At 46.2% G+C, this 26,048-nt stretch overlaps 1 protein-coding gene across 1 annotated transcript in view; it reads left to right on the forward strand.

Annotated features, from left to right (window-relative positions):
• Galnt15 (polypeptide N-acetylgalactosaminyltransferase 15) overlaps positions 1-26,048 on the forward strand; it is a 36,639-nt gene that overhangs the window by 1,282 nt on the left and 9,309 nt on the right. Inside the window, exons 2-8 of the mRNA XM_051177856.1 lie at positions 12,110-12,276; positions 14,597-14,801; positions 18,182-18,349; positions 20,751-20,868; positions 22,259-22,453; positions 24,618-24,749; positions 25,144-25,248. Coding sequence (XP_051033813.1) covers positions 12,110-12,276; positions 14,597-14,801; positions 18,182-18,349; positions 20,751-20,868; positions 22,259-22,453; positions 24,618-24,749; positions 25,144-25,248 — 1,090 coding nt within the window. The remainder of the gene's footprint in view (positions 1-12,109; positions 12,277-14,596; positions 14,802-18,181; positions 18,350-20,750; positions 20,869-22,258; positions 22,454-24,617; positions 24,750-25,143; positions 25,249-26,048) is intronic.

Here is a 26,048-nt window from a genome sequence, read left to right on the forward strand (position 1 = left end):
AAGTGCCAGCCAGACCTGAAGCACCACTCTCTGCCACCCTCCACAGTCGCAACAAGAAAAGAACAGTTCCCAAAGCCCAAGAGCTCATGTGCTGACTACACTCAGCCTCCTGGGTGCCCCACTCCAGGATGGGAAGTGTATGCGACATGTAGATCTGTATCCAGGGAGATGGTGGCTTATTCTCCAGGCCCTGGACCCATCCCACCACAAATAGCCACAGAGACAGAGATTGCTTATGCAAATCCAGAAGCAATGTGGCTGGATAGCTAGAGTGGCCTAGGGCCCTACCCTAGAATCCATGGCTCTTTCCACAGCCCATTGATCTTTCTGGAAAGCAAGCATATCTTCTACCCCTGGAAGAAAAAGGATGCATTTGCAATGACAGCTTGGAGCAGGACCATGACTCTTTGGATCCCCGATCCTTCTCAACCTGGCTGTTGAGCCACTGATCACCTATAAGCACAGATCTCCTTGGGCCCTGTGTCCTGGAGCACTCACCTGCCCATAGTCCCAGCTCTGCTGTGCTGACTTCACACCTTGGCTTTGAAAGGTGTGCCTAGGAACCTACCCCACTCCAGTTTCAGGTTCCCTTTGAAATCACGGCCCCTCACACAACAGACACCAAATAGCCATCATTATGTGTGTTTGTGCACTGCCTGCTTCCCACACTGTGCTCAGAGTCTGTAGAAGGTCATCACCAATCATGTACTGCATGTCTCAGCATCCAGCACACACCACCCGGACAGAAACAACCGATGGATGAAGGAACAACTTTCTAGTTCTCCCCATGCATATTTTCACTGGCTGAGAACAAGAGTGGAAGTCTTTATTCTGTAAACAAGAAATGTTGGCTCTGGGGATGTGTGTGTAACTTTGTCTTCAGAGCACTATGCATATGTATACTTGTGGGTGAACTGCATGTGTGCTTATGCACATGTGCACTGTGAGTTAAGTGTACATTATGCTGCTCATATAAAATATATGTATTTTGTGTGAGTACATGTGTATAGTAGTTTGGGGTTTGGTATATGCAGTGTGTGTGTGTGTGTGTGTGTGTGTGTGTATCATACCACCCATTATAGGTGAGTTGTATTGGTATGGTGTCATGTGTGTATTCATGTTGTGGATGTGTGAAGTGCATACATAAATGTAGTGTATCTATTGTGCATTGGGGCATGTATTATTTTTGATGTATGTTTGTCTTGTAGGTGCTTGTGTAGTGTATATGTGTATTGTGCTGTAGTCGACTATTTCCTATGTATTATGTACCTTTGTGTGTATAGTGCCAGTGTATATATTGAATGTGTTGCAAGTATTATATGTATTGCATATGCATCGTCAATGTACTGTATATAAGACACATGTGCATGTAGTGTTCATTTTCTAGGTAGTGTATGGATACATTGTGCGTACAGTACAAAGTGGGTGCACTTTGTGGCACAAGTGCTATGCACAGGCATAGATGCACTATGTATGGCATGCATGAGTATGTTGTGTGTGTGTGTGTGTGTGTATGGTATGTGTTATGTGTTTGATATAAACAAGTTGATGAACTGTGTATGAAACTGTTTAGTTTTCATGCTATAAGAGGCATGTGCGTATGTTGCAAGTGTGTAACATGTGTTATAAATGTTTCTTGCAATGGTCATGTGCTTGTGTTCAAGTGTGTTGATTGTGTTATGCTTGTGGTGTGATGTACATGTGTGAATGGGGGACTGGTGGAATGAGCAGATACAGACAAACCAGGTGCATTTGATGCAAACAAGCTTGTACATTTGCATATATGTTGGGCAGATCACTTTGTTGTCTGTTTCTTCCCTCTGTGGTAACCAGTGCATTTCAGTTTTCTGGGACTTGCCATCTTTCAACACTGAAAGACTCTAAGCAGCCAAGAAATCTCTCCACCATAAGTGAAACAGTTGAATTGGGCTTGTCATTACCAGCTCTATATAGCGGTGGACAGTGCCATCTGCTGGCCTCCCTGAGTGAGTGCAGGCTGTGCAGCCAGAGCTTGCATCTGCAGTCAGACTCCAGGACCCACCCAGCCTTCCAAGCCTTTCAGAAGTCTCTGGGATACCCTAGAGTCTCTGCAAAGCCAGGCACAACCCCTATCCTCTATCCAAGGTGACAGTGCTCTCTTCCACTCCATTTTCCAAGAAATGCCACATATGAAGCCACTGTCTGCTGTGTGGGGGCCTGCACTTTCCTATCGGGGAGGAAGACCTTTGCATCTAATGTCCTCTGTCCCACACTCCTCCAGTCTCCAAACTTCTGCAAGCTCCTCTCCTTGACTCCTAACCCAGAAATGTTCTTCTGACCTTCACCCAGACACCACACTACCCTGGCTTTTGTCTGTCCTGTTGCTAGGTTCGAGATTTTTTTTCCTCTAGGATCATGGCTGGAGGTCAGTTTGCATAGGGGGCGTTCAAGGAAATTACCAATAATGTAAGACTGAAATAGCAAAATATTAGAGTGAAAGAAGGCAAAAGACAGGCTCTGGGGCCATGTGTGACAGACCATGCCTGTGCCTCCAGCACTTGGAAAGGAAGGCTGAGGCAGGAGCATTGTGAGTTTGAGGACAGCCTGGGCTACACAGTGAGACCCTGCCTCAAAACAAACATCTCTGGAAAGAGAGGCAAAGCTCTAGTGATCTTTTAGTGAGCACTATTTATGCACTGGATACCCCAATGAGTGGGTTTATTTCCTTAATTAGCTTCACAGATCTGTGCAGTGGGTTTCATTTTTATGACTGAGAAAGACTAACATATAGAAAGGGTGAGTGGACTAGTGCCCTGTGACCTGGAAGCCCTTTTGATGCCAAAGTCAAGCTCTTAACCATCATGATAGACTCTGAGTCTGCCAGTTTCAGACCAGACCTGGGCAAGGCACCTAGGCTGCATGCACTGAAGTTTGCAGATCTTAAAGCCAGCCACTTCCCCTGTCTCTGAGAACACACAGGTGGATGACTATCACAGCTTCCACAGTAGTACCAAAGAGCTGAAGCTGCCAGCCATTTCAGCCTAGGACACTGGAGGGCTGGATACAACTACAAAATGCCCACCTGGCTTACTTAATAATATTTACAGTGCCATGCAGGCACCCAAGAGGCTTGTTGAAGTTACAGGTTCAGGCATCCTCCATGGGCTCCTGGGAACCATGGCTGCTCTGATGAAGACACATCCCATTTTCAAGTGGCCCTTGGAAAACTCCTACTGAGGGATGAAGCCAGACACAGAGGCCCCCCCCCCCCAAACCAACCTTCAGGGGGGAGGTGTAAGCTGTACACACTGCCATGCTTTACAAGATGGTTCAAACTCATGTGAAGGCTGTACTATGGGGACATACACAGAGATCAGAATACACAGACAAAATAAAGAGAAAGACCTCTGAAAGGAGCCAGGAGCTGAGGCATGGGGTTAGCTAGACCCTGAAGCTGCTGTCACTGAGGGGTCAAGGGTCACACGTGTCTTGCTCACTAGTGTCTCACAGCAATGAGAACTTACAAATCTCTCTCAGTTCCCCCACCACACCCCTCTTTGATTGCTCTGACTTCTGGTATGGACAAGAAGGGAACCAAGATAAAACAGGCTCCCAGGGAGGGAGTGTTTTGCATCTCAAAATCCAGGCCAGGGGTTCTGCCAAGCTGTGCTAACACTTGTGTTGTCACCCAAGCCTCAGAAGGCTTGTTGTAGGTTCAGACATCCTCCATGGGCCTCTGGGCACCACAGCTGCTCTAAAGATGCTCTGCGAACTTCGTGCAAAGTCAACTCTCTGGGCCAGGTTGGGGAGACCAGGGATCCTTGAGCATACAGCAGTGTGCTGACAGGCAGAATGGGATTCGGTCAGTTGGGGCTGCAGCCTGAGATGCTAAGGTCCGGTGGTCCCCAGGCCCTAGTTTCAGCAGCCAGGGGCCACACCAGAGAGTCTCACATATGTGCATGGCAGGCTCACCCACCCTGAGTGTTACAACACAGATATTAGGACTACTCAGCCCCACCACATATTTGAAACACTTGAGGGAGTGGCTCTAGTATGCAGCCAGGCTGAAAACTAGGGCTTAATTGCAATAGTGGTCCCCAGTCTTGAAAACTAGCAGGGAGCTGGGGAGGGCTCTCTTCCCCAGAACCAGGATCAGAGCAGGGAAGGGAAACACTTTGATGGTAGCCTTGTTGTCAAGCAGAAAGCAGGATTACAATTCTCAGGGACCATTCAGTGCCCTGTGATGCCTGAGGCATGCCAGGCAGTGAGTGAGTCACCAAATGACTTGCCCATCTTGTGACTACAACAGCCTGACCTGTAAGAGGAAAAGAAGCTGTGGCTAACAGCATTAGTCAGTCAGAAAGTAATCCTAGAAGCAGGAGGGGGAAAACAGGATTAGGCAGGGATACAGCTTCCCAGCTTCCCCTTTCCTGTTCTTCCTCCCTCTCCCCCCTCCCTCTCTACCTCCCCTTATTTCTTTCTTTCTGAGACAAGGTTTTTCTGTGTAATCCTGGTTGTCCTGAAACTCACTCTGTAGACCAGGCTGGCCTCTGCCTTCTTGGTGTCTGGTTTCAAAGGTGTACACCATCATCATCCAGCTATGTTCTTTTTAATTTCTAAGGAGAGGGGTTTATACCAGTGTTAGTTATCTGGTGTTGCTTCAAGTGGAGTTCCCAGACATTCAGCATCAATACTGAAGACTCCAGGCTCCACTCAGACATGTGGGGTGAAAAATCTCTACTTTAACATGATCCCTGGGACATTTACACTCATGTTAAAGGTGATGCTCGAGAAACAGCTCAGCGGAAGGGCACTTGCCTAGCCCATGTATGGTCCAAGAATCAAACACAAGTGCTGGTGGTGGGGATGTGAGGAGCTGGAGAGATGGCTCAGCAGTTAAGAGTCCATAATGTTCTTGCAGGGCAACCTGAGTTTGGTTCCTTGCAGCCATATCATTCACAGCAGCCTATAAGTCCAGCTCCAGAGGAACAGATGCCCTCTTCTAACCTCTGTAGGAGCCTGTACACACACTTCTTAGAATTATTTTCATTTGTCAATAAGGAAACAGGCAGGCAGCAGACTTCTATTGCAGTGGTATTTGTTAATTCCTCAGCTTGATTCACAATCTTTTCTGATATATATATCCATATATGATTTGAGGTTACTTTTCTGAAAATGCACTAAAGTTACTTATGCTTGCCTGCAGCTTTTTCAAATGCTAATAAAGTATATTTAAATGTGTTATTTTAGAGTGTCTGAGTTTGAACTCTTCCAGGGTTAAGGGGATGGCTGCTATGGATGATGTTATTGTTACAATAAAAGCCTTGGGTAGAAGACATGAGGCAAGCGGAGGGCACCACTGGATGTGGGCCACGTACACACTCCAGTTAGACCAGGCATCCAGGGTTGTCTGTGCTCACAAGCTGACCTGGCCCTGTAGATTTGTCTTGCTTCATTATGTTCTATTTTGTTCCATATTGGCTTGTTCCACTATTTTGTAATCAGGGCAAAGTGAGAGGTTTAATTAGTCTAAGAATGCTTAGCCACAGCCAGACAGTGGTGGCACACACCTATAATCCCAGCACTTGGGAGGCAGAGGCAGGTAGATCTCTGTGAGTTTGAGTTTATCTGTGGCTTTGGAGCCTGTCCTGGAACTAGCTCTTGTAGACCAGGCTGGTCTCGAACTCACAGAGATCCACCTGCCTCTGCCTCCCGAGTGCTGGGATTAAAGGTGTTCGCCACCAACGCCCAGCTGCCCTACAATTATCTTAAAGATATACAGTAAGCCAGCTGAAAAGGCAGGTGGAGAATGAGGCTAAGTGGACATGGTAAGTGCAGCTAGTGAGTCAGGGGAAGGTCTTGCAGGGACTGAGACATTGCTGGTACACTAGCTCAGAGGTCAGAGTCATTGCCATAATGAGTTGTTTCTGTGGCACATAGTTCCCAAGTAGCTCAATGTTGGCTCTTCAGTTTTTAAGATGATTCCTTTTTTCTATTTATATCTCTTGAATTGTTTTCATCCACACATAGTATATAATCAAATGTGGCAAAGTTTATTTGACAACCACAGCTATAGCTCAGGGCTTCCACAGCTTGAAATGCAAGGCTTCAGGGACAGCCCATGCAGACACGCTCAGAGTGACTGCATTTAACAGGGTCCCTTTGATTGTGGTGCCCACTTGCACCAAAGCATTCTGAGATGGCCCTCCTGGGGTTTCTTCTTTGTCAGAGTCCTACTCTCAGTAGTTGGTCCTCTCTGAACTTCTAAAGAGCAAACTCTTTGGATAAATATTCTGGAAGGGTCATCTGGATGCTTTCCAGGGAAGGCTAGCCCTGGCAGGTAGAGCTGTTTCTTTAGGACACTTCTTGGGTCTCTGATCAGGGTTCAGACCCATGAACTCCCATTTGGTGCCCATCTGTGATCCAGAGCAAGGAGAGAGGCTCAGAGGTGACTAGGGGCACAATGGAGTCCCTCCTAAGATTGCTACTTCCATCAGAGAATGTGTCCCATGATGGAAAGTGGCAGGTGGCAGTGGCAGCTTCCTAGCACATTCTGCCCTTTTTGGGTACCTGTGCTATCTGAGAGCATCTGGTCCACTCTCTTCACTTTCCTAAGTGTTTCTCTTCATCCATGTCCAGGCCCCAGCATCCCCAGGCCTTGCCTGGAAGTTGCTATTGCCAGCCATCATCCACAGGCAAATAACAATGTTAGGGCTTTTTCATGATGCTGGAGGCTGACTTTATGATATTAACTCATGTCAGTTAGAGTTGTATACTCTTTGAGAACAAGATCAGAGCCTTTCTTCACTCTTTGAACAAAACATTTTTAAAATTTCAGATTTATTTATTTTATTTTATGTCTGTGAGTGTTTGCATATGTGTATGTATGTGCACCATATATGTGCTTGGTGCATGCCCAAGAAGGCCAGAAGCAGGCATCAGATCCCCTGGAGCTGGAGTTAAGGATGGTTGGGAACCATATATGGATGATGCAAAACAAACCTGGGTCTCTGCAATAGCAACAAGTGCTCTTAACTGCAGACCAGCAACCGAGGGGTGGCGGTGAGAGTGGAGATATGGAAGGCCACCTAGCGCAGGCTTCCACTGATACAGTGGGGCCAGGGAATCAAACAGTACTGCTAACACAGCCTAGGGGACTGACAGAAGGCTTTCTACCCTGGCCAGGCGACACAGGTGGGAGGAGGTTAGTGCTCCAGCCAGGCCATCTGCTATAATGAGGTGACAGCCTCTTCAGAGCCACCATCCAAATGTGTTTGCCATGTTCACAGGGGTACACCGGAACCTGGTGCTGAGACAATGAGCATGCCTTGAAATGCTCTTTGGCTGAGGACTGTCCCTTTGCATTCAGGCCACACTCCTAGAGAAAGATGATGTCCCTGTGCTGGCTAATTGGTGATGTCAATAGCAAAGGCAGGCTCCAACCTGAGGCACCGTGGGCCCAAAGACCTCTGTTTAGGCTCTCCCAATGTTCCACTTAGAGGGTGAACCAATGTGGGTGGAGGTGGACATTTAAAAATTGAGTTGGTGAGGATTTTCCAGATAGGGAAGGAAATTTGAAGCAGTTCCACCATTTAATAACAACAACACACACGTTTTTTCAAGGTCTCAGCATAAGGGACTGGTCACCTTCAAAATTGCAAGGTCCTTCTTGTAACTAACTCCTAACTCCAAACTGAAGAAGGCTGCACCACAGACACAGCGAGAGTGACTTGTGTCACATTCAACACAGATGTTTCAAGAGGCAAAGTACCTACCGACCTGAGACCTCTTGCCAGGATCAATCTGTTTTTCATTGACTTTATTAGTTCAATTGATTTGAAAATGACTTAGAAAAGATACATCTCAAAATGGAAAATTGTTGTTATTGTACATATATGGTAATGAATGTTAAATATAGGTAAATTTTGTATTTTGGGGTATGTCTCCTCAGCTCCAGGTCCACCCTGAATGAACTGCCCTCTGCATTCTTCAGTCCTTCACCTCCCTAGGTCTCCTTTGGGCACTTGTATAACTCTTACATCCGGGTTTGGTTTTCTGTTTTCTAAATGATTGGATATAAGCTCCATGCCATAAGACCTGTCCTGGGAAGCTGTGGCAGAGCTTGGGAAGAGGTGATGAGCCGAGAAGGCTGCCAGGCTGGGCTGTGTCTACAAGGTGGCTGCCTCTAGGGGAAGCTGGAGTTCTGAAAGATAGGGCTGTGCATAACTCTGGAGTTGTCAGCATGCACTCCTAGGGCTGAGGGTGCTGGGATAAACACCACAATTCTTAGAGGGTGAAAGAAATGTCAAGGGCAGAACATTACGCACAATTGAGAAAAATTACTGCTAATGCAGGATGGTTAGAACAACTGGGTAACTCAGATAGACATCACAGAATGGTGGCCATTGGTCACATCCCAACACAGACCTGCTTGGCATATAAGATGGTGTGTGTGTGTGTGTGTGTGTGTGTGTGTGTGTGTGTGTGTAACACACTGGCAATCAACTCTTGATTCTCCTGACTCAGCCTCCAAGGAGGGAGGGTTACAGATGGGCAACACCACATCTGACTGTCTGGCCACTCAGTCTTTAAAACTCAGGAGAGTCACAGACACATTCGTGCATCTGATGTTTACTGAAAACCAGGGAGGTCTGGAAAGAGTGGCATGGCTTTTTGGAGGTAGGGAAATAGGATCTGGGTTCCTGTCCCTCTGGCTGCCTGTTAGCCTATGACAATAGTGCTCTCTCTACCCACAAACATAGGTGTTGGAGCACCTAGGGGCAGTTAGCCTCAATAAGCTCTAGGACCTTTTAAAGACCCTGTTTTTTTGTTTTGTTTTGTTTTGTTTTTTGTTTTTTGGTGGGACTTAAGGCTCAATATTCTCTGGGTACAATAGCTGCTAGTGTTGGGTTGCCCGGATACCCAATGGTGGGTCGGGGACTGAATGGATGGAGCACAGGGAAAAGCCTATTGTTTCTGGAACATCATATTAGTCCTTATGCTGTGTTGCAGGAATCAGAGGGAGCAGAACACACACAGTTAGCTGCATGAGGAAATCAAACGACACTCAGCTAATTAGCCAAAGCTCTGGACATATCACAGAGTGCAACTCTTTGCTTACATGCACTTCACACAGCCTTAATATATATATATATATATATATATATATATATATATATATATATATATATATAATTTTTTCTTATTTTACATATCAATCCCAGTGCCCTCTCCCTCCCTCATATGCCCCCAGACACCCACTCCTGTATCCCCCCCCCACTCCACAGGAAAGGTGATGCCTTCCAGGAGGGATCATCAAAATCTATCTAGTCATTTGGAGTAGGGTTTAGACCTCCCTCATGTCTCTAGGCTAAGGGAGTATCCCTCCATGGGGAAAGTGCTCCCAAAATCCTTTCCTGCACCAGGGATACATCCCTTAGGCTGCCCAGTCCTTCTAACTGAGACCCATGTTCAGGGGGTCTGAGTCAGTCCAATGCTGGTTTCCCAGGTATCAGTCTGGGGGTCCATGAGCTCCCTTTTGTCCCAGGAGTTTGGCTCAGTGTTTAGCTGTGGGTGTCTGCTTCTGTTTCCATCAGCTACTAGATGAGGGCTCAATGATGGCATATAAATTAGTTATTAATCTTATTATCAGGAAAGGGAATTTAAGGTAGCCTTTTCACTGTTGCTCAGACTGTTAGTTGGGGTCATCCTTGTAGGTCTCTGGACATTTCTCTAGAGTCAGTTTTCTCTTCAAACCTGTAATGGCTCCCTCTATTATGGTATCTCTTGTTTTGCTCTCATCTATTCGTCCCCGACTCAATCTTCCTTGTCCCACATGTTCTCCTCTCCTCCCCTTCTCTTACTCCTAACTCCCTCTCCTCTCACTGCCCCCCCAATATGCTCAGGAGATCTTGTTCGTTTCCCCTTCTGTGAGGAACCTTATATGAATCTTTTAGAATCCTCCTTGTATCCTATAGTTTCTCTGTCGGTGTGAATTTTGGCTGATGATCCTTTGCTCTATGTCTAAAATCCATATATGTGTGAGTACATACCATGTTCCTCTTTTTGAACTGGGTTACCTCATTCGGGATGGTTTCTTCAAGTTCCATCTACTTGCCTGCAAATTTCAAAATTCCATTGTTTTTTCCACAGAGTAGTATTCCATTGTGTAAATGTGCCACATCTTCTTTATCCATTCTTCAGTTGAGGGACATCTAGGTTGCTTCCAGGTTCTTGTTATTACAAATAATCGCGCTATGAATGTAGTTGAACACATGTGTTTGATGGATGTGGATCATTTGGGTATATGCCTAAGAGGGGGATTGCCTGGTCCTGAGGTAGACTGATTCCCATTTTCCTGAGGAATTACCACACTGATCTCCAAAATGGCTGTACAAGTTTGCACTCACACCAGCAGTGGAGGAGTGTTCCCCTCTCTCCAATCCTCTCCAGCACAAACTGTCATTGGTATTTCTAATTTTAGCCATTCTGGCAGGAGTAAGATGGTATCTCAGAGTTGTTTTGATTTGAATTTCCCTGATATCTAAGGATGTTGAGCACTTTCTTAAGTGTCTTTCAGCTTTTTTGATGTCCTCTATTGAGAGTTCTCTCTTCAGTTCTGTACCCCTTTTTAATAGGGTTATTTGGTGTTTTGTTGACTAGTTTCTTGAGTTCTTTGTATATTTTGGAGATCAGCCCTCTGTCAGATGCAGGATTGGTGAAGATCTTTTCCAAGTCTGTGGGCTGTTTGGTCTTGTTACCTGTGGCCTTTGCCTTACAGAAGCTTCTAAGTTTGAGGAGGTCTCATTTATTAATTGTTGATCTCAGTGTCTGTGCCCCTGGAGTTATGTTCAGGAAGCGGTCTCCTATACCAATTTGTTCAAGGGTACCTCCCACTTTCTCTTCTAGGAGGTTCAGTGTGGCTGGATTTATGTTGAGGTCTTTGATCCATTTGGACTTGAGTATTGTGCATGGTGACAGACATGGGTCTATCTTCAGTCTTGTACCCACCATCATTCAGTTGTGCCAACACCATTTGTTGAAGATGTATACTTTTAGCTGTTTTGTCAAAAATCAAGTGTTCGTAGGTGTGTGGGTTAATATTAAGATTTTTGATTCAATTCCATTGGTCTACCTGTTTATTTTTTTTTGCCAATAGCAAGCTGTTTTCAGGACTAAAGCTCTATAGTAGAGCTTGAAGTCAGGGATGGTGATGCCTCCTGAAGTTCCTTCATTGCACAGGGTTGTTTTGGCTATCTTGGGTCTTTTGTTTTTCCATATAAAGTTGAATATTATCCTTTTAAGGTCAGTGAAGAATAGTGTTGGGATATTGATGGGGATTGCATTGAATCTGTAGGTTGCTTTCGGCAATATTGCCATTTTTACTATGTTTATACTACCTATCCAAGAGCATGGGGGGACAGAAGGACACTCAGCAGCACTGAGGGGGGCTGTGTCTGATTTCCCTCAGAAGAGGGACCCAGAATTAAGTTTCATTTTAGGAGGGTCCTTTTGTGAAATCCGAGTGCCGTGCTGCTCTGTTATCAGAGCTGTTACCACTGTTTCCTCTACAGTGGACACCATGACAGTGAGTCAGGCAGATGCTGAGTCGCTACTCCCACATAGGACTGATGGGCTCACATAGCCCCTTGGGTATAGGTAATACAGTGCATCAGAGTATCCGGTCAAGAATGGCTGGAGCAGAAATCACCCAGGAATTCTGGAGGTAGAGTGTTTTGGGCTCCATGTATTACTGACAGGGCCTAGTGGAGCCTGGCCTCCTTCTTGAACTTCAGGTCCCTTACTTGAGATGATGACATTGTCATTCATGCCCACTGTACAATTGAGGGTCATCATCTCAGTGAATGGGACCAGCTCCCCTCAAGTTCAAAGAAGGTACTCGGTTCAGCAGAGCAGAGTTCTTGTGATTTGAAGGTAGAGAGTTAGAAGGTGATGCTACAATGTGTGATGGGATCTCTGTGTAGCTACTTGAAGAAATCCCAGAAGAGCCACTGAATTGAAAGGACGTTGTGGTTGTAGTGGCCCAGCAAGGACTGAGGAGTGGGATGAGCGGCTGGTCTCTCCACTGCATCTCCTTCCATGGAGGCTTCCTAACACTCTTCCCCTATAGGTGTCTGCAGCAGAACCCTGCAAGTGGCCTGCCTACAGCCAGTGTCATCCTCTGCTTCCATGATGAGGCCTGGCCCATGCTCTTGAGAACCGTGCACAGCATCCTGGACACAGCACCCAGGGCCTTGCTGCAGGAGATCATTCTTGTAGATGACCTCAGCCAGCAAGGTAACTGAAGTTGGATCCTGAATCACTAGGAGGGCTGGCCTTGGGCCAGAATGGCGAGGGAAGGATAGAGGGAGGGGAAGTTTCATATAAGGCAAGTTTCCCTCATGCAGAGCTTCAGACAAAGAGGGAACATATACTCTGGTGTTAGTAATTTATTACTGAAGGGCCCAAAGATCAGTGGGCAACAGGGAAGGGGACAAAAAAGGAATAATAAGACCAGGAAGAGTCCTGGAACAGGGAACTCTCAGGAGAGGATAAACCTTGAGGCCCCTGTGGAGGGTCACTTCAGTCTGATTCTGTTGGGGTTCTCCTCCTCAGGCCCCACCCCACCCTATTAGCCTATCCACAAGATGTACTGTCTAAAGAAGGTGGTCTTGACATGGGTGTTCATTGCCTCCTGGGTGCTGTCCAGATGGGAAACTGAGGACCAAAGATGAGAAGTAAGCAGAGCTGAGTCATGCTAAGTGGTGCAGAGTTGGGTGCAGTGCCTAGACTGTAGGGTGTGTGTGGATGCTGTATCTGTCTGGAAGCTCAGGACAAGGAACAGCATGAGAAAAGAAGGCTGCGACTGAAGCCCCTGCCTGACCTCCAAGTGAGTGGGTCTCAGACTCCATTTGCTCCAAAGACTGACTTGTTAAAAAGTGGCTGTGTGGTGGAAGTGGGAGCCTGTAATCCCAGCTACTGAGGAAGCCTAGGCAGGGATTTACAAGTCTGAGAAAGTCAGCTTGTACTACGGATGGAGTTCAAGGTCAGCTTGGGCAATTTAATGAGAACCTGTATAAAAAGTTTTAAGAATATGAGCCAGGTGTGGTAGCTCTTACCTTTAATCCTAGTACTATGGAGGCAGAGGCAACCAGATCTCTGTGAGTTCAAGGACAGTCTGGGCTACACATTGAGACCCTGTCTCAAATGAACATACCAAACCAGATGGGCAAAAGCCCACACATACTCCACAAAGAACTATAGGTAACAAGAAGGCTGGGAGAAGGAGAGGCGTTCCTTTGCCGGCAAGAGTTCACTAACTGTTTATTTAATGCCAAACAGTCATCCCTGAAACATACATACAAATAACATTACATAGACTCAGCAGGTCGTATTTAGAAATATTATATGTATATATAGATACATATGTATGCAATAACAATTAGTGGAAAAAAAAGGCCATACACTTGAAGGAGGGTGGGAAGGGATATAGGTCTAGCGTAAGAAAGGGAAGAAATATTGTAATTAAATTATAGTCTCAAAAAGTAAAAAAGAAAACAAACAAACAAACAAACCAAGGCTGTGAGATAGTTCAGTAAGCACTTGCCTATCCTGTGTGAAGTCTTGGGTCCCACCCCCAGTCATTGGCCACCCCAGAGTCTTTGGATCTTGGTTGTGCCCAGCTGAAGCTGGCCAGGTGAAGTGATGATCTGGTCTTTTCTTGGGGGTCAAAGTATTCCATTCTTGTTCAACTAAATGCCATTTAGCAGCCCCACTGAGTTAAAGGGAAAGTAGAGACACTGGGCAGAAAGCTGAGCCCTGCTGAGGTCTTCACAGTCCTTCTATGACAAGGGAGAATGGGCTGGAGGGGTACATGCAGCTATTGTTGGGACTTTTTGACATTCTCCTATCTTGGTTTTGTCAGCCTGGCCATTGCAGAGGGTTGGCACTGGGATTGCATGAGATTAGCAAGGCACATTTGGCCAGCATTTGTTGAGGTTGATGGGAAGGCAGTGGGCTGGCCTGGTTGGTAAAGATGCCCGAAATCCCTTAGGGTCCTGACTGGGGCAGAGCCCTTCAGAGAATAGATTATTGTCCCTTTCTGTCAGCTGATGAGCTACTTTGGGTCCTGCCATGAATTCATGTCCCACTTTCCTCAGTGATGGAGTGTGACTTGAGAGTTGTAAGAAGAAATAAACCATTTCCTCCCCAACTTTCTTCTATTGGTCATTGTGTTTTTATCACAATAATAGAAACCTAACCAAAACAGGCTTCTTTCCAAGTCCTCGGATGCAGTGCTTCCCACCATCGGGCATCTGATTCTTGGCTTGCAGCTGAACCACAGCCTTTGCATCCTTCTTGGGGGTTGTACTCTCATTTGAATATCATTTGCAAAGTCTCTCCTCTTCTGGTTTTCCACTCCACCCCTCTGGGTGTTAACAGAGAGAAGAACTGTGCCATCTCAAACCTTAGAAATCACCACCCTTTAGTACCACATTGGGGGCTCAGAATCTGGTACCCACTGAGGTTTCTAAACGAGTCACCACTGAAAGACTTGCCACAGCCCTGTTCCATGTGGCATCCATGGCCCCCATTGACATGACCCTGTCAATTCCAGAACAACAGAAGTCTGCTCTCAGTGACTATGTGGCCAGGCTGGAGGCTGTAAAGCTGCTCAGGAGCAACAAGAGGCTTGGAACCATCGGGGCCCGGATGCTGGGGGCCACCAGGGCCACAGGGGATGTGCTGGTCTTCATGGATGCCCACTGTGAATGCCACCCTGGATGGCTGGAGCCTCTTCTCAGCAGGATAGCTGATGACAGGTAATGCATTCCACCTGGGATCTGCAAAACAAACAGCGGGTCAGGGAGAAATATCCTGGGTGTAGTCACTCTGGGAACAGAGCATCCATCCATCATTTGAGAAGCACCTTGGTCTCCACTGATGGCTGTCGCTTACTTGTGGTTTCTGGATGCTTGGGCCTTATAAGAAGTGTGGGAGTTCCTGTTGGGAGGGAGGCTAGAGAACAGATTCTGTACCATCCAAATACAGCCAGTCCTGCTAAGCTGAGAGGAAGGGCAGCACCCACCATGCTTGTCATTACCCCCAACTTTGACATGGTTTCCATCGAGATTGTAAGTAGCCTAGATCACAGGTCACCCAAGCCCAGGCAGTTGTACAGTGCTTCTAACTTTCTAATGAAACCAAGCCTAGGAAACACGGAATTGAGAGGGCCTTTCCACATCCCATAAGTTAGTATTGCTTTGACCCCTAACATGCTGTCTTTCCCACTCGCTCTTTCTCATCTCCCCTACTTCCTAAGACTGACCTATCCATCATGCCCCTTAATATGAATGACCTATTCAGAAAACCTAACCCTGGTAACTAGCTCACCTAAGAGTGTGGGGAGAAGGCCTCAGCCATTCAAAACCCAACCACTCAAGCAGACCTGAGACACAGTAGGACCTCCTGGCTCCCATCTAGGTTGGGCTATCAGAACTAGACATCCTTGTTCCTATTCTTGGTCTCATTAAGTTGGGGGTGATCTCACAGAACAAAAAAATTTCTGAACCAAAACAGACCCATTAGCCCAGTTCCAAAATGGACATCTCTGCCTGTTCTTGGCCTATGTTCCAATAAGTAAAAGAATTGTGTGCTACGTCTACCACCAGATTGAGGACAAGAAAAGTTCACCAGGCCTACAAGGAGGCCTGTTCCATGTACCAGCTCTCTCAAAATCCTGGAGCTCTTGCTGATCAGAAGTTTTCTGGGCCATTTCCTGTGTCTAATCCCCATCCTGGTATAAGGGATAGGTGATTGAGGGGCACCTTGTAGATCACTTCGCTCTACATGTTGAAAACCCCACTTGTAGACATTTGGAAACTAAGTAATGTTATTGTCTCATGTTTCACTTTTTAGTGACTCCCCTCCCTGCCCCATAGAGTGGCTCAGGCAGGTGTTTCTGCCTCTGTTCCTGAGCAGGAAACTGAGGCTCAGAGCGCTGAAGCCGTGGGCAGAGTGTGAAGGACAGGTGTCTGTTTGGGCTGTCCAGTGCCCTGTGTGATCTGTTCTTGAGAACCACTGAAGCTGTTCAAAGAGAAATGGCTCCTCTTGTCTTTCCCACCCCAGAACTCCATAGTCCACTGTAGGCAGAGGCAGAGGGATGCAGAAGAGCCTTAGGAGTCATCAGCGGTTACACATGTGACACCTCAGGAGTTCCAGGAACCTCCCTTCCAATAAACCGACCCACCTACCTACATTCTCTCTGTCTCTGTCTCCCTCTCTCTCTCATGCCCACCACCCACCCCTAGAACCTCTGGTTTTGAGTATTTGATGTGGTCCTTCTCTTCACATGCAGGCTGCTCTCTGGGATTCCACCATCTTTTATCCTCCACAGCCTCTTCATGGCTTCTGGCCCACTCTCTTTCCTCTGATCCACCTTGTCTAGCTCATTGAGAACCTGAAAGAAAGCTATATCTGTAATCTGAGGAATCCTATCTGGACTCTCCACAGTGGCACTTTGAGCAATGGGCAAGTCTAATTTCCTAGCCCTCGTAGCTTCCTCAGGGACTTGGCCTACCAGCTCTTCTGAGCTGCTCAACACCTGTTCACACCACAGCACAACAGAGATCAGCCCAGCATACCACAGCATAGCATACCACAGCACAACACACCAGTTCACACCACATCACATCACACCACAGCATAGCATACCATAGCATAGTATACCATACCACACCATGCCACATCAGTTCACACCACACCACAACATAGCATACCACAGCGCAGCACAGCACAGCACAGCACACCACACCTTTCTGAAAGCAAAGCTGTTCTGGCCTAAGTGCCAGAGCTATAGCTGTTCTCTGAGAGAGACGGGGGGGGGGGGAAGGGGCTGCTGCCTCTCAAGCCTGTGTCAGGAGACTTTCTGTCATCATATGAGGATCCAGTGTCTCCAAAGGAGAAAAAAATCTCTAGGAGCTTTCAATACACAGGTGCATAGGGAGTTTAGCAGGGGCAGCTGCTTTGCAGAGCCATAGTTTCCTCCACACCCCGGTCAAAGAACCTGGAGTCCATGATCAGCTCTGGCCACCTGACCCTGACAGGGAGCTCGATCTACTCCTAGCCATGTGGCAACTTTGTTTGAATTGTTCATTTCTCACCATTCTTTACTCTCCTCAAACATTTGTCATAGTATACTGGTTATGTTGTAGTGAGAGAGTTTTATTTCTTATTATTTATTTTATATGTATGTATGTATGTATGTATGTATGTATGTATGTATTGCAACATAAGTGTGCTGTGACCACAGAGACCAGAGGAGGATAATCTGGAATTGAAGGGAAGGCCTTTGTGAGCTCCTGACATGGGTGTTTGGAACTGAACCTGGATCCTCCGAGTCACAAGTGCTCTTACTAGCCTAGCTATCTCTCTAGCCCTGGAATAAAATTATACAGTGTCTTCTTTTATTTAAGGAAACTGTAAAAGTAAATATGCATTTTATAATATGTATAGTATTTGAGATGTTCTCTGGAGCTTAGTGGTACACAAGCCCTATAACTGTACAAAGCAACCCTACACAAAAAACAACAGGTTTGGGGCAGTCTTGGGATGCTGACTGATGGCAGCTTCCTTATAAAGTAGCAATGTGGAAGGCCAAGGGTGTCTACCATGCCCAGCTTCTACCTGCTTTGTGCTGTTTGTCAAGCAAGGCAGACAATCACACCTCTAAATAAGAATGTTTCTAAAGGAAAAGGGCATCTCTAGAAAGAACTGAATGATTACATCCTCCCAGGTTGTTTCCCATGACTGCCTGCCCTTGTTCCTATCTGAGGCACATAGAGACCTGTAGATATAGCACAGTGCCACACAGAAGAAATACGACATGGGTTACATGTTTAATTAAAGCAGTCATGTTAAAAAGTAAAAACAGCTAAAATTAATTTTAATAATGTAAACAGTATATTCAAAATATAGTATCAGTGTGTAATCAATATAAAAATTATTGAAAGTTTTCACAACCTCTTTTAAAATATTAATTCTTCTAAATTTGTATTCTTACCTGGGACAAAGCATAGATTCAAGGCCAACAGGTGTGACTGGCCTGTGGCTGTTGTACTGGGCCACACATTACATAGATCTTGTTTCTGTCCACCTGCTGGTGAGTTGTATGTATCATTGCATGACCCTATGCTCTTTCCAGGAGCCGAGTGGTGTCTCCCGTCATAGATGTGATTGATGGGAAGACACTTCAGTACTCCCCACCCAAGGAGCTGCAACGAGGGGTGCTGGACTGGAAACTGGATTTCCGATGGGAGCCTCTGGGGGAGCAGGAGCAGATGGCCCTCCCATCCCCCATCAGCCCTATCAGGTGAGGCCCTGCTTCCCTGAGCTCCACACTTGGACAGCATGCCATCTCACCTGAGTCCCAGTTTCCTGATGTCAGTGCCTAGCACATGGGACAGGTATAAGAACCAAACAGCGAATATGTACAAAACATTCAGCCAGCTGCAATGCTGCTGTCATTGTGACATCAATGGAGTCCAGTGAAGCCCTTCCAGAAACTTCTGTGGATGCCCAGGGTGAGAAGGTGGCAGGACTTGAGCTGACCTTGACCCAAGGTAACAGTAAATTCCTTGGTCTCAGGTTCCTGGTCAGTGAAAAGGAAGATTTAGCTGGCTGAGCCCTGTGACACCATAATCCTCAGTAAAGATCCAGCTTTGAAAGCTGCTACTTAATCCTGTGTTTGGTTTCTGAACAATTATTTAAGTAGTTTTTTATTCTTTGTTTGGTTTAGAAATTCTCTGCCAGGTAACAAACCACTTCAATTTTAGTGTGTAAAACAATAGCTATTCTCCAAGCTCACAGACTCTGTGGGTCATGAGCTCCAGAATGGCTCAGTCAGGCTGCCTGTCTCTACTGTGCCCGTGACACATACAGATTAAATTCCCTACATCATAACGGTGGAAATGCAGGGTAGCCAGCTCTTAAAACCACGTACTTTCCTGCTATCCTAAGCTGGGTGGCTGGCACACATCTGCAGTCCACAACTAATAACCACAAAATCCAAAGCCCTAGAAACCAAGTATGTTGTCGTAATGCACTGGGCAGCAGGTGCGTACCTGGACTGACGTGGTGACAGAGTTACTCAGAATGGTTACTCGATGACTGAAGAAGTCACCAGCACACCTCACTAAAGAGTGCAGTGACTAAACCTGAGAGGCTTTGTCATGTTCGCCCCAGTTTAAATTCTGAATTAAATTCTGAATTCTGGCTCACACTAGGAGCCAGATGCTGCTGGTGCAAACCTGGTATCCCGAGAGAAGTCTCATGAGTCTGAGGTCAGCCTGTGCTGCACAGCAAGGCCTTGCCTCAAAAAAGCAAAACAAAGACAAAGATGCAAACAACACAGGAAAACAACAGCACTATGAATTTCAGAGAGGAATAGTGAACTCAGAGCTGTACAGCTTTGTAGTTAAAATATGGCATGTATGGTGCCTGGAACTGCATGCAACTTTTTATTTCAATCCTCACAAACCTCAGCTGTGAACTTCTTTGTTTGTTTGTTTGTTTGTTTTCTTTCTTTTCAGAGAGTGTCCCATTATGTACCCCTGACTGTCCTGGAACTCACTACATAGGCCAGGCTGGTCTTGAACGCACAGAGATCCTCTTGCCTCTGTTTCCCAAGTTTTGTGATTAAAGACATGCACCACCAAACCTGGTTTGTTCAATGCCATTCTGAGAACTGTTGTTTCCATCCCATTTCCTTCAGAGTTTCTCATTCTCTGCATGTATAAATCATGGATTTTCCCCAGTGAAGGTGGGGACCTATTTACTTCCAGAATTCCTGTTAGATTCATCTTAAAGTGGGGGGGGGTAGATGACAAAAGAAGGAAGGGGAGGGAAAAAAGAAGAGGAAGACCTTGTGTGTTACCTTTCTCCTCCCCTTTAGGAAACTTCTGGCAGAAGCAACTTAGGGCAGGATGCCTATCATGGGAGGAATACATGGTGGCTGGAGCAGCCCAGTCAGTTCTGCAGATCCCTGTGGTGGTGGTGCCCTGTTCACATGGCTCAGGCAGGAAGCTAGACCAGAGCCAGGGATGGGTACAGCCTTTAAAGGCCCACCTCTAGTAACCTTCTTCTCCCATCAAGGTCCCACATCCTAAGAGCTCCAAGCCTTCAAGCCAGTGCCACAGTCTGGGGACAGAGTGTTCAAAACATGAACCCGGAGAGACATTTCAGATTCAAGCCAAAGGAGAGCCTACCTATTCATTTGGATTGGGCCTTTCTTGGGGTGACTTATTTTAACTAAAATCTCCAAAACTTCACTCTAGAGGGACTCAAGAGTAATCACTGATCCCTTCTATAGAAAAAGACCCGAGGACAAGCTATACAGTTCCCTTAATCACCAGTCTTGTTTTTGTTAATGTGTCTGTGCGAGGACATGCTGTATGAGGACATGCTGTTTGGCAGGTGCCTGGAGCTGAAGTCACAAGCAGTTGTGAACAGCTTGACATGGGTGCTAGACCAAACTTGGGTCCTCTGGAAGAACAGCGAGTACCCATAACGATTGGGCCATCTCTCCAGTCTCCAGTTCTCTTTATAAACTTCTTGGGTTTCAAACATTGTTGCTCTGCTCCAGTTCTGTGGATCAAAATGTTGAGCCTCACCAGAGTGCAGAGCCAGCTGTCTTACTCATTGGACCTGCCTCTGGAAAGCCCCTCAGGCCCTGTTTTTGTCACTGTAGTCTCTTATCTGGCTTCTCCATGCAGGAGCCCTGTGGCACCTGGAGAGGTGGTGGCCGTGGACAGACATTACTTCCAAAACACTGGAGCTTATGATCCTCTCATGTCACTGCAGGGTATTGAAAATCTCGAGATGTCCTTCAAGGTAGGTTCTATGTCAACCGTGGATGTGGGTGGTATCTCTGGAGCCATGTATGTAATCATCTCAAAGGCAGAGATTAGGAAAGGCAGGTGTTGGGAATAAACTTGTGGGCAAATTATATGAAGTCATGCAACCAGACATGTCAAACCTCCTGTCTCCTCCCAGGCCTACCTTGGCTTTCCTCTCAGCCTTCTCTGTGAATTTGACTTTGAAAACCCTCATGAGGAGAAGGTGAACTATCAGTAATTCACATCTCAGTGCAGAGAATCAGAGCTTCTGGTATATTCTCTGTTCCTGGCATCCTTAGCATCTAGGGGATCTTTTACAGCACCCACCATCCAAATGTAAAACCACTCTTGGCACTGAGTAGTTCCATCCAAACAATGGGCATTCGCTTGACTTAGGATCTGCTGGGTGTAGCTGGCCTCTCTGTCCTGGAAACTGTGTGGACAGCCACCAGCTGCACTTTCTGTTCCACACTAGTTCTAGCATTATACTTGCTTTTCAGGCACACCCATTGCCCCAAACCAACCCAGAACAGATGTCCACCATCTAACATGGGAAGACCAATCTAATGTAGATGTGTGAACTACATCAAGCTTGGAAGTTTTGCACAAAGTCCAAGTTTGTTTGCCTGCAGAGCTCTTTGAGTCCTCTGAGGTATCTAGAGATATGGGAGTTTGAGAACCCCATGCATAGTGTGTCTATTAAAATTCTTTTATTTTTATATGTTTTTAATTATTTAACTTTATTTTATGTGCATTAGTGTGAAGGTATTAGGTACCCTGGAACTGGAGTTACAGATAGTCGTGAGCCACCATGTGAGTGCTGGGAATTGAACATGGGTCCTCTGGAAGAACACCAGTGCTCTTAAACACTGACCCATCTCTCCAGCCTGCCTAGTGTGTTTTTATTTCTTGAACCACAGCCTGTCCAGCATTATCCAATTGTAATTTCTATCACCAAGTAAGATGATGGATTCTTGTCCAATGAGCAGTAGGTGCTGGGAGAAGCTTCTGGAAGGAGTGAAGAAGACTAAGAAAGGTGTGCGTCTGTTTCTGGTGTCTTTGCAGCAGGAGACATCACAGACACTGAAGACATATTTTCCCTGGGGAAGCATCCTCTGGTAGGAGGGGGTGCTGAACCTGCATTGCTTTGTGTACTGACTCCGCACATGTTTCCAGGTGGCATCCTTAGGAAGGTGCATGGCTGTGAGCCATCACCTGTCAGCCCTCTGCACCTCCCCCATTGCTGCCCTGATGATCACACTCTGGGATTGAGGAACTGCATTGGTCATTCTGGTTATGACTTCCTGGAGTTCTCACAGACAGGGAGGTAGAAGGGACAGCCATCCACCTTTCCACCTTCTTTTTTTTATTTTTTCCTCTGACAGGCCTGGCTTTGCGGTGGCTCTGTAGAAATCCTTCCTTGCTCTCGAGTAGGACACATTTACCAAAGCCAATATGCCAACTCTGGGATTGACCCTGAGGTTATCTTGAGGAATAAGATCCGCATCGCTGAGACCTGGCTGGGGTCCTTCAAAGAAACCTTCTACAGGCACATCCCAGAGGCCTTTGCCCTGAGCAAGGTAGGGAGGGGATCCTAGGTATTTTGGGCCAACATAAGGTCACTAGCTTAAGGTCAGCCAAGAAGGAACTTCTCCCTTATTTCTGGATTGGGCTTCTCTGGTTGGACCCCAAGAATGACCCTTCTACTTGGAGCACCATAGTTGACCTTGGCCTGGAATTCCCAGACTGCTGTGGGATGCTGTAAATTGGAGGCAACATTTTACCACAGGGCCAGAGGGGAGATAGGTCCAAATGAGAGATGAGTTACATCTCTGAGGAATACTTTCATCCTGTGATGATCAAGGGTTGAAGAATATCCAAGACAAAGAACAGATTTGAGATAAAAATAATTTCGAGGAATCTGAAAAGCCACAGAAAAGTTGAAAATTTAAACATGTAATTAACTGTCCCTCAGTTCACTATTGGTCAGTTCCTGTGGAGTGACTCACACATGATATCTATTGTGAGTCACGATCTGTCATTACACTTACTGCACTGCAAGTAGGGTCCCAAAGGTGCAGTATAGTCAGGAAACGTTTACCACATGTCCCTCAACAGTCCACTGCTGGATAGCACAGACGAAGGCAGGGTCCGCAGAGAGACACACCCATGCCCACTGCATTCAGGGAAGTCAGAAAAGGGGCAGCCATGCAGAAGCCCCAGTACTCTCTTTTCTTGAAGTCCTCAGGATTTCGCTCTTTTTTTTTTTTTTTTTTTTTTTTTATCCAGACCCACTCCCTTCCTACAACAGATTAACCTACAGATAATTTTCAGAACTCTGTCATAGTATATCTGTTTGTCTCTTTAAAGGGAGATAGCACTCAAAATTTCAATTTAGTCCCAAGGTCTAGGTAGCAGAGTTCCTTCAGAGTTACCATGAGTGACTCCAAACTTCACCCAAAGTAGCATCAGTTCCTTTACACACAAGAAGGACCCTACTCCTGTAGTTTCTGGCTGGGTGTGTAGAGCAGCATTGGAGATGAAAGGGCAATTTTTATGAGGACTCCATTATATCTTGAATCTAGACATCCTGGAAATAGTCATCAGAAAAGGCAGAGCTTCAACTATGGCTTTGTGGGATCACTCAGGCCCCAGAGGAGGAGTTGGGGGAAGATCCTGAATCCTCTGAGGGTTGAGATAAAGAGTTTAGACTATGCCCAGGTTTTACCCAGTTGACAGTGGGGAGTAGGTACCCTCCAACAGAGTTGTATAGAGTACCATAGAGGTGCTGTGGCTTTTAATCTTTGGGCTTTCTATAGGGGGCTGTTTTTTCCCCCCATCTCATGTAAAGGATGTCAGTTTAGTATTTCCTACTTGCTTTCAGATTTCATTTATAAAGAATCTATAAAAAGAATTAAATATATCCATGCTTTTGATGTTCTGGGCTCCTTAGAACACAGCATGTTGGATAAGGTTAGCCCAATACAGCATGTGAAGTATTTTCAGCCTGCTTGGCCCCTCTGTGTCTTACAAAAAGCCAGAGTCCACCAAGGTGGAACACTGACACCCCCTCTCTTTTTTATTTTCTCTTTCCTGTTTTCTCCTTCCCCATTTCCTACACCCTATCTCCATATTTGGTTATTCCAACTTCTCTTTATAGCCTCTCTCTTCCAGGAAATTTATACTTACTTTCTAGATAGGTGTTTTCATATCTTACCAACTCAACCTAAAACATTAAACCGGTGTTGAGGGCTGGTGTCCATTCTCTTTCAGTTTTTCATAAAGGGAGGGGCCAGTTTAGCCTAAATATATGGTTCAATGGAGAAACATGAGACTTGGGGAAGAAGAAAAATAAACTTGCCTTTCCTCAGGCCCTACCCTAGTATTTTCCCAGCTGACTTTGTCTCCTCTACCTTTGGGCTAGCTCATGATACAACGCAGGTAGAGTACATCATCTTCCAATTCCAGAATAAAGACTTTTAGGCACAGACACCATGGTCTTTGTAGGCTGAGGGTCTGGAGGTGAGAAGGGCTATAATGCTTCCAATATCGCTGGCTCTAGAGAAGTTAACAGATGCTGTACCTTCTAAACCTCTCTCAACATATGAGCCTTCCTCCTGTTTGCAATCCTGTCCTGATCCTTCTGCCTCTTCACATATACCACTATCCTTCCCCTATTGTGTGGGTTTGGAGAGGAAAACATGTTTTCCTGACCTTACTCCCCATGTCCATCTCTAACTGCAGGTTGCAAAACCAGACTGCACCGAACGCCTGAAGCTGCAAAGGAGGCTGGGTTGTCGGACGTTCCACTGGTTTCTGGCCAATGTCTACCCTGAGCTGTATCCATTTGAGCACAGACCCAGGTTCTCTGGAAAGGCAAGGCCTGGCTCAGTGGATGTGGGAAAGAAAGGAGAGAGAGGGTCACTTTCTAAGACAAGAACATTCATCCCTTACGTTGGGCAACCAGTTATAGGCTCAGGAGACCTTCAGAGGTCTTCAGAGGCCTTTGGACTCTGCCCTCCCTCCCAGCCTGAAGAAAGTAACCCTGTTCCTCTATAACCCATGCCAGATCCCTTCACCAAGATGAGTGTGGCTTGACTCCTTGTGGAGGCTTGTGTCTTAAGATGAGTGGCTTGGGTGTGACCCAGCTCACTGTGACTGAACCACATACATTGGGGTCAGGTCTAAAGAGGACAGAGGATTAGAATCTGCTTCATGACATGTTCACAGTGGAGGTCAGATTCACATCTTTGTGGATGTCCGCTTTCAGCTCCACAACACTGGACTTGGCTTCTGTGCAGACTGCCAAGTAGAAGGGGACATCCTGGGCTGCCCCATGACATTGGCCCCTTGCAGAGACAACAGGCAGCAACAGGTAGGTGGGTAACAATGCTTCTTAAGATGGATTTCAGCCAAAAAAAAAAAAAAGACTTCTAAGTGAGTGCTGTTTCCTAGGGTGCCCTTCAATTCCCATTAAAGTAGCTCCTTTCTGTGGTTCCATATTTCCCACTGTGATGACTTGTCACAGGTTTGCCCACCTTAGATCTGGACCAGTGTTAAAGAATGAAGCATCTCAGTTAGAAGGAATGAAGAAGCTGCTTATCCAGCCCTTGAATCTGGCAGATAAGGAAACTGTCATAGAACCACCAGCCCTTGAATGTCCATCTCAGATTCTCCAGGCTTGAGGAAGGGTCCAAGAGTGTGTGTAGAAAAGACGTAATGAAGTCAGGGGAAGGGTCTGGACTCTTTGGCTGTTAGGAAAGTCACTGTGATCCCTAGAGTGTGTCTTATTTGCTTCAATTTTTCATCATAGGAATAACTGACCAAGGAACAGAAAGCTGACTGTCCTGGCCAAGAGGCCAAAAGCTCATTTCTTTTCAAAACTCAAATAACTTAGTGTAGACTGGCCCAGACCTGATTCAGACTGTGATGGGATGGGGGAGGTGGTCCTTTGAGTGAACTATCATACTTCAAAGTTACCTAATGAAAGCAAACAACAGTTAAGTGAAACCTGGAAATCCTGGGCAGAAGGCAAGCTGGTCTCAGCCTTGCAGTGCAAGCCAAAGTATCTCTATAGGAATCTGGTCCCAGCCTTGCAGTGCAAACCTAGAGTGCTGGGCACAGGCTCAGGGCCTGGAGGGTGCACAGGGAAGGAGTTAGCTCAGGATTCACCTG

This window comes from Phodopus roborovskii, unplaced genomic scaffold, assembly GCF_943737965.1.
Source record: "Phodopus roborovskii unplaced genomic scaffold, PHOROB, whole genome shotgun sequence".
In the NCBI taxonomy this organism is placed as follows: domain Eukaryota; kingdom Metazoa; phylum Chordata; class Mammalia; order Rodentia; family Cricetidae; genus Phodopus; species Phodopus roborovskii.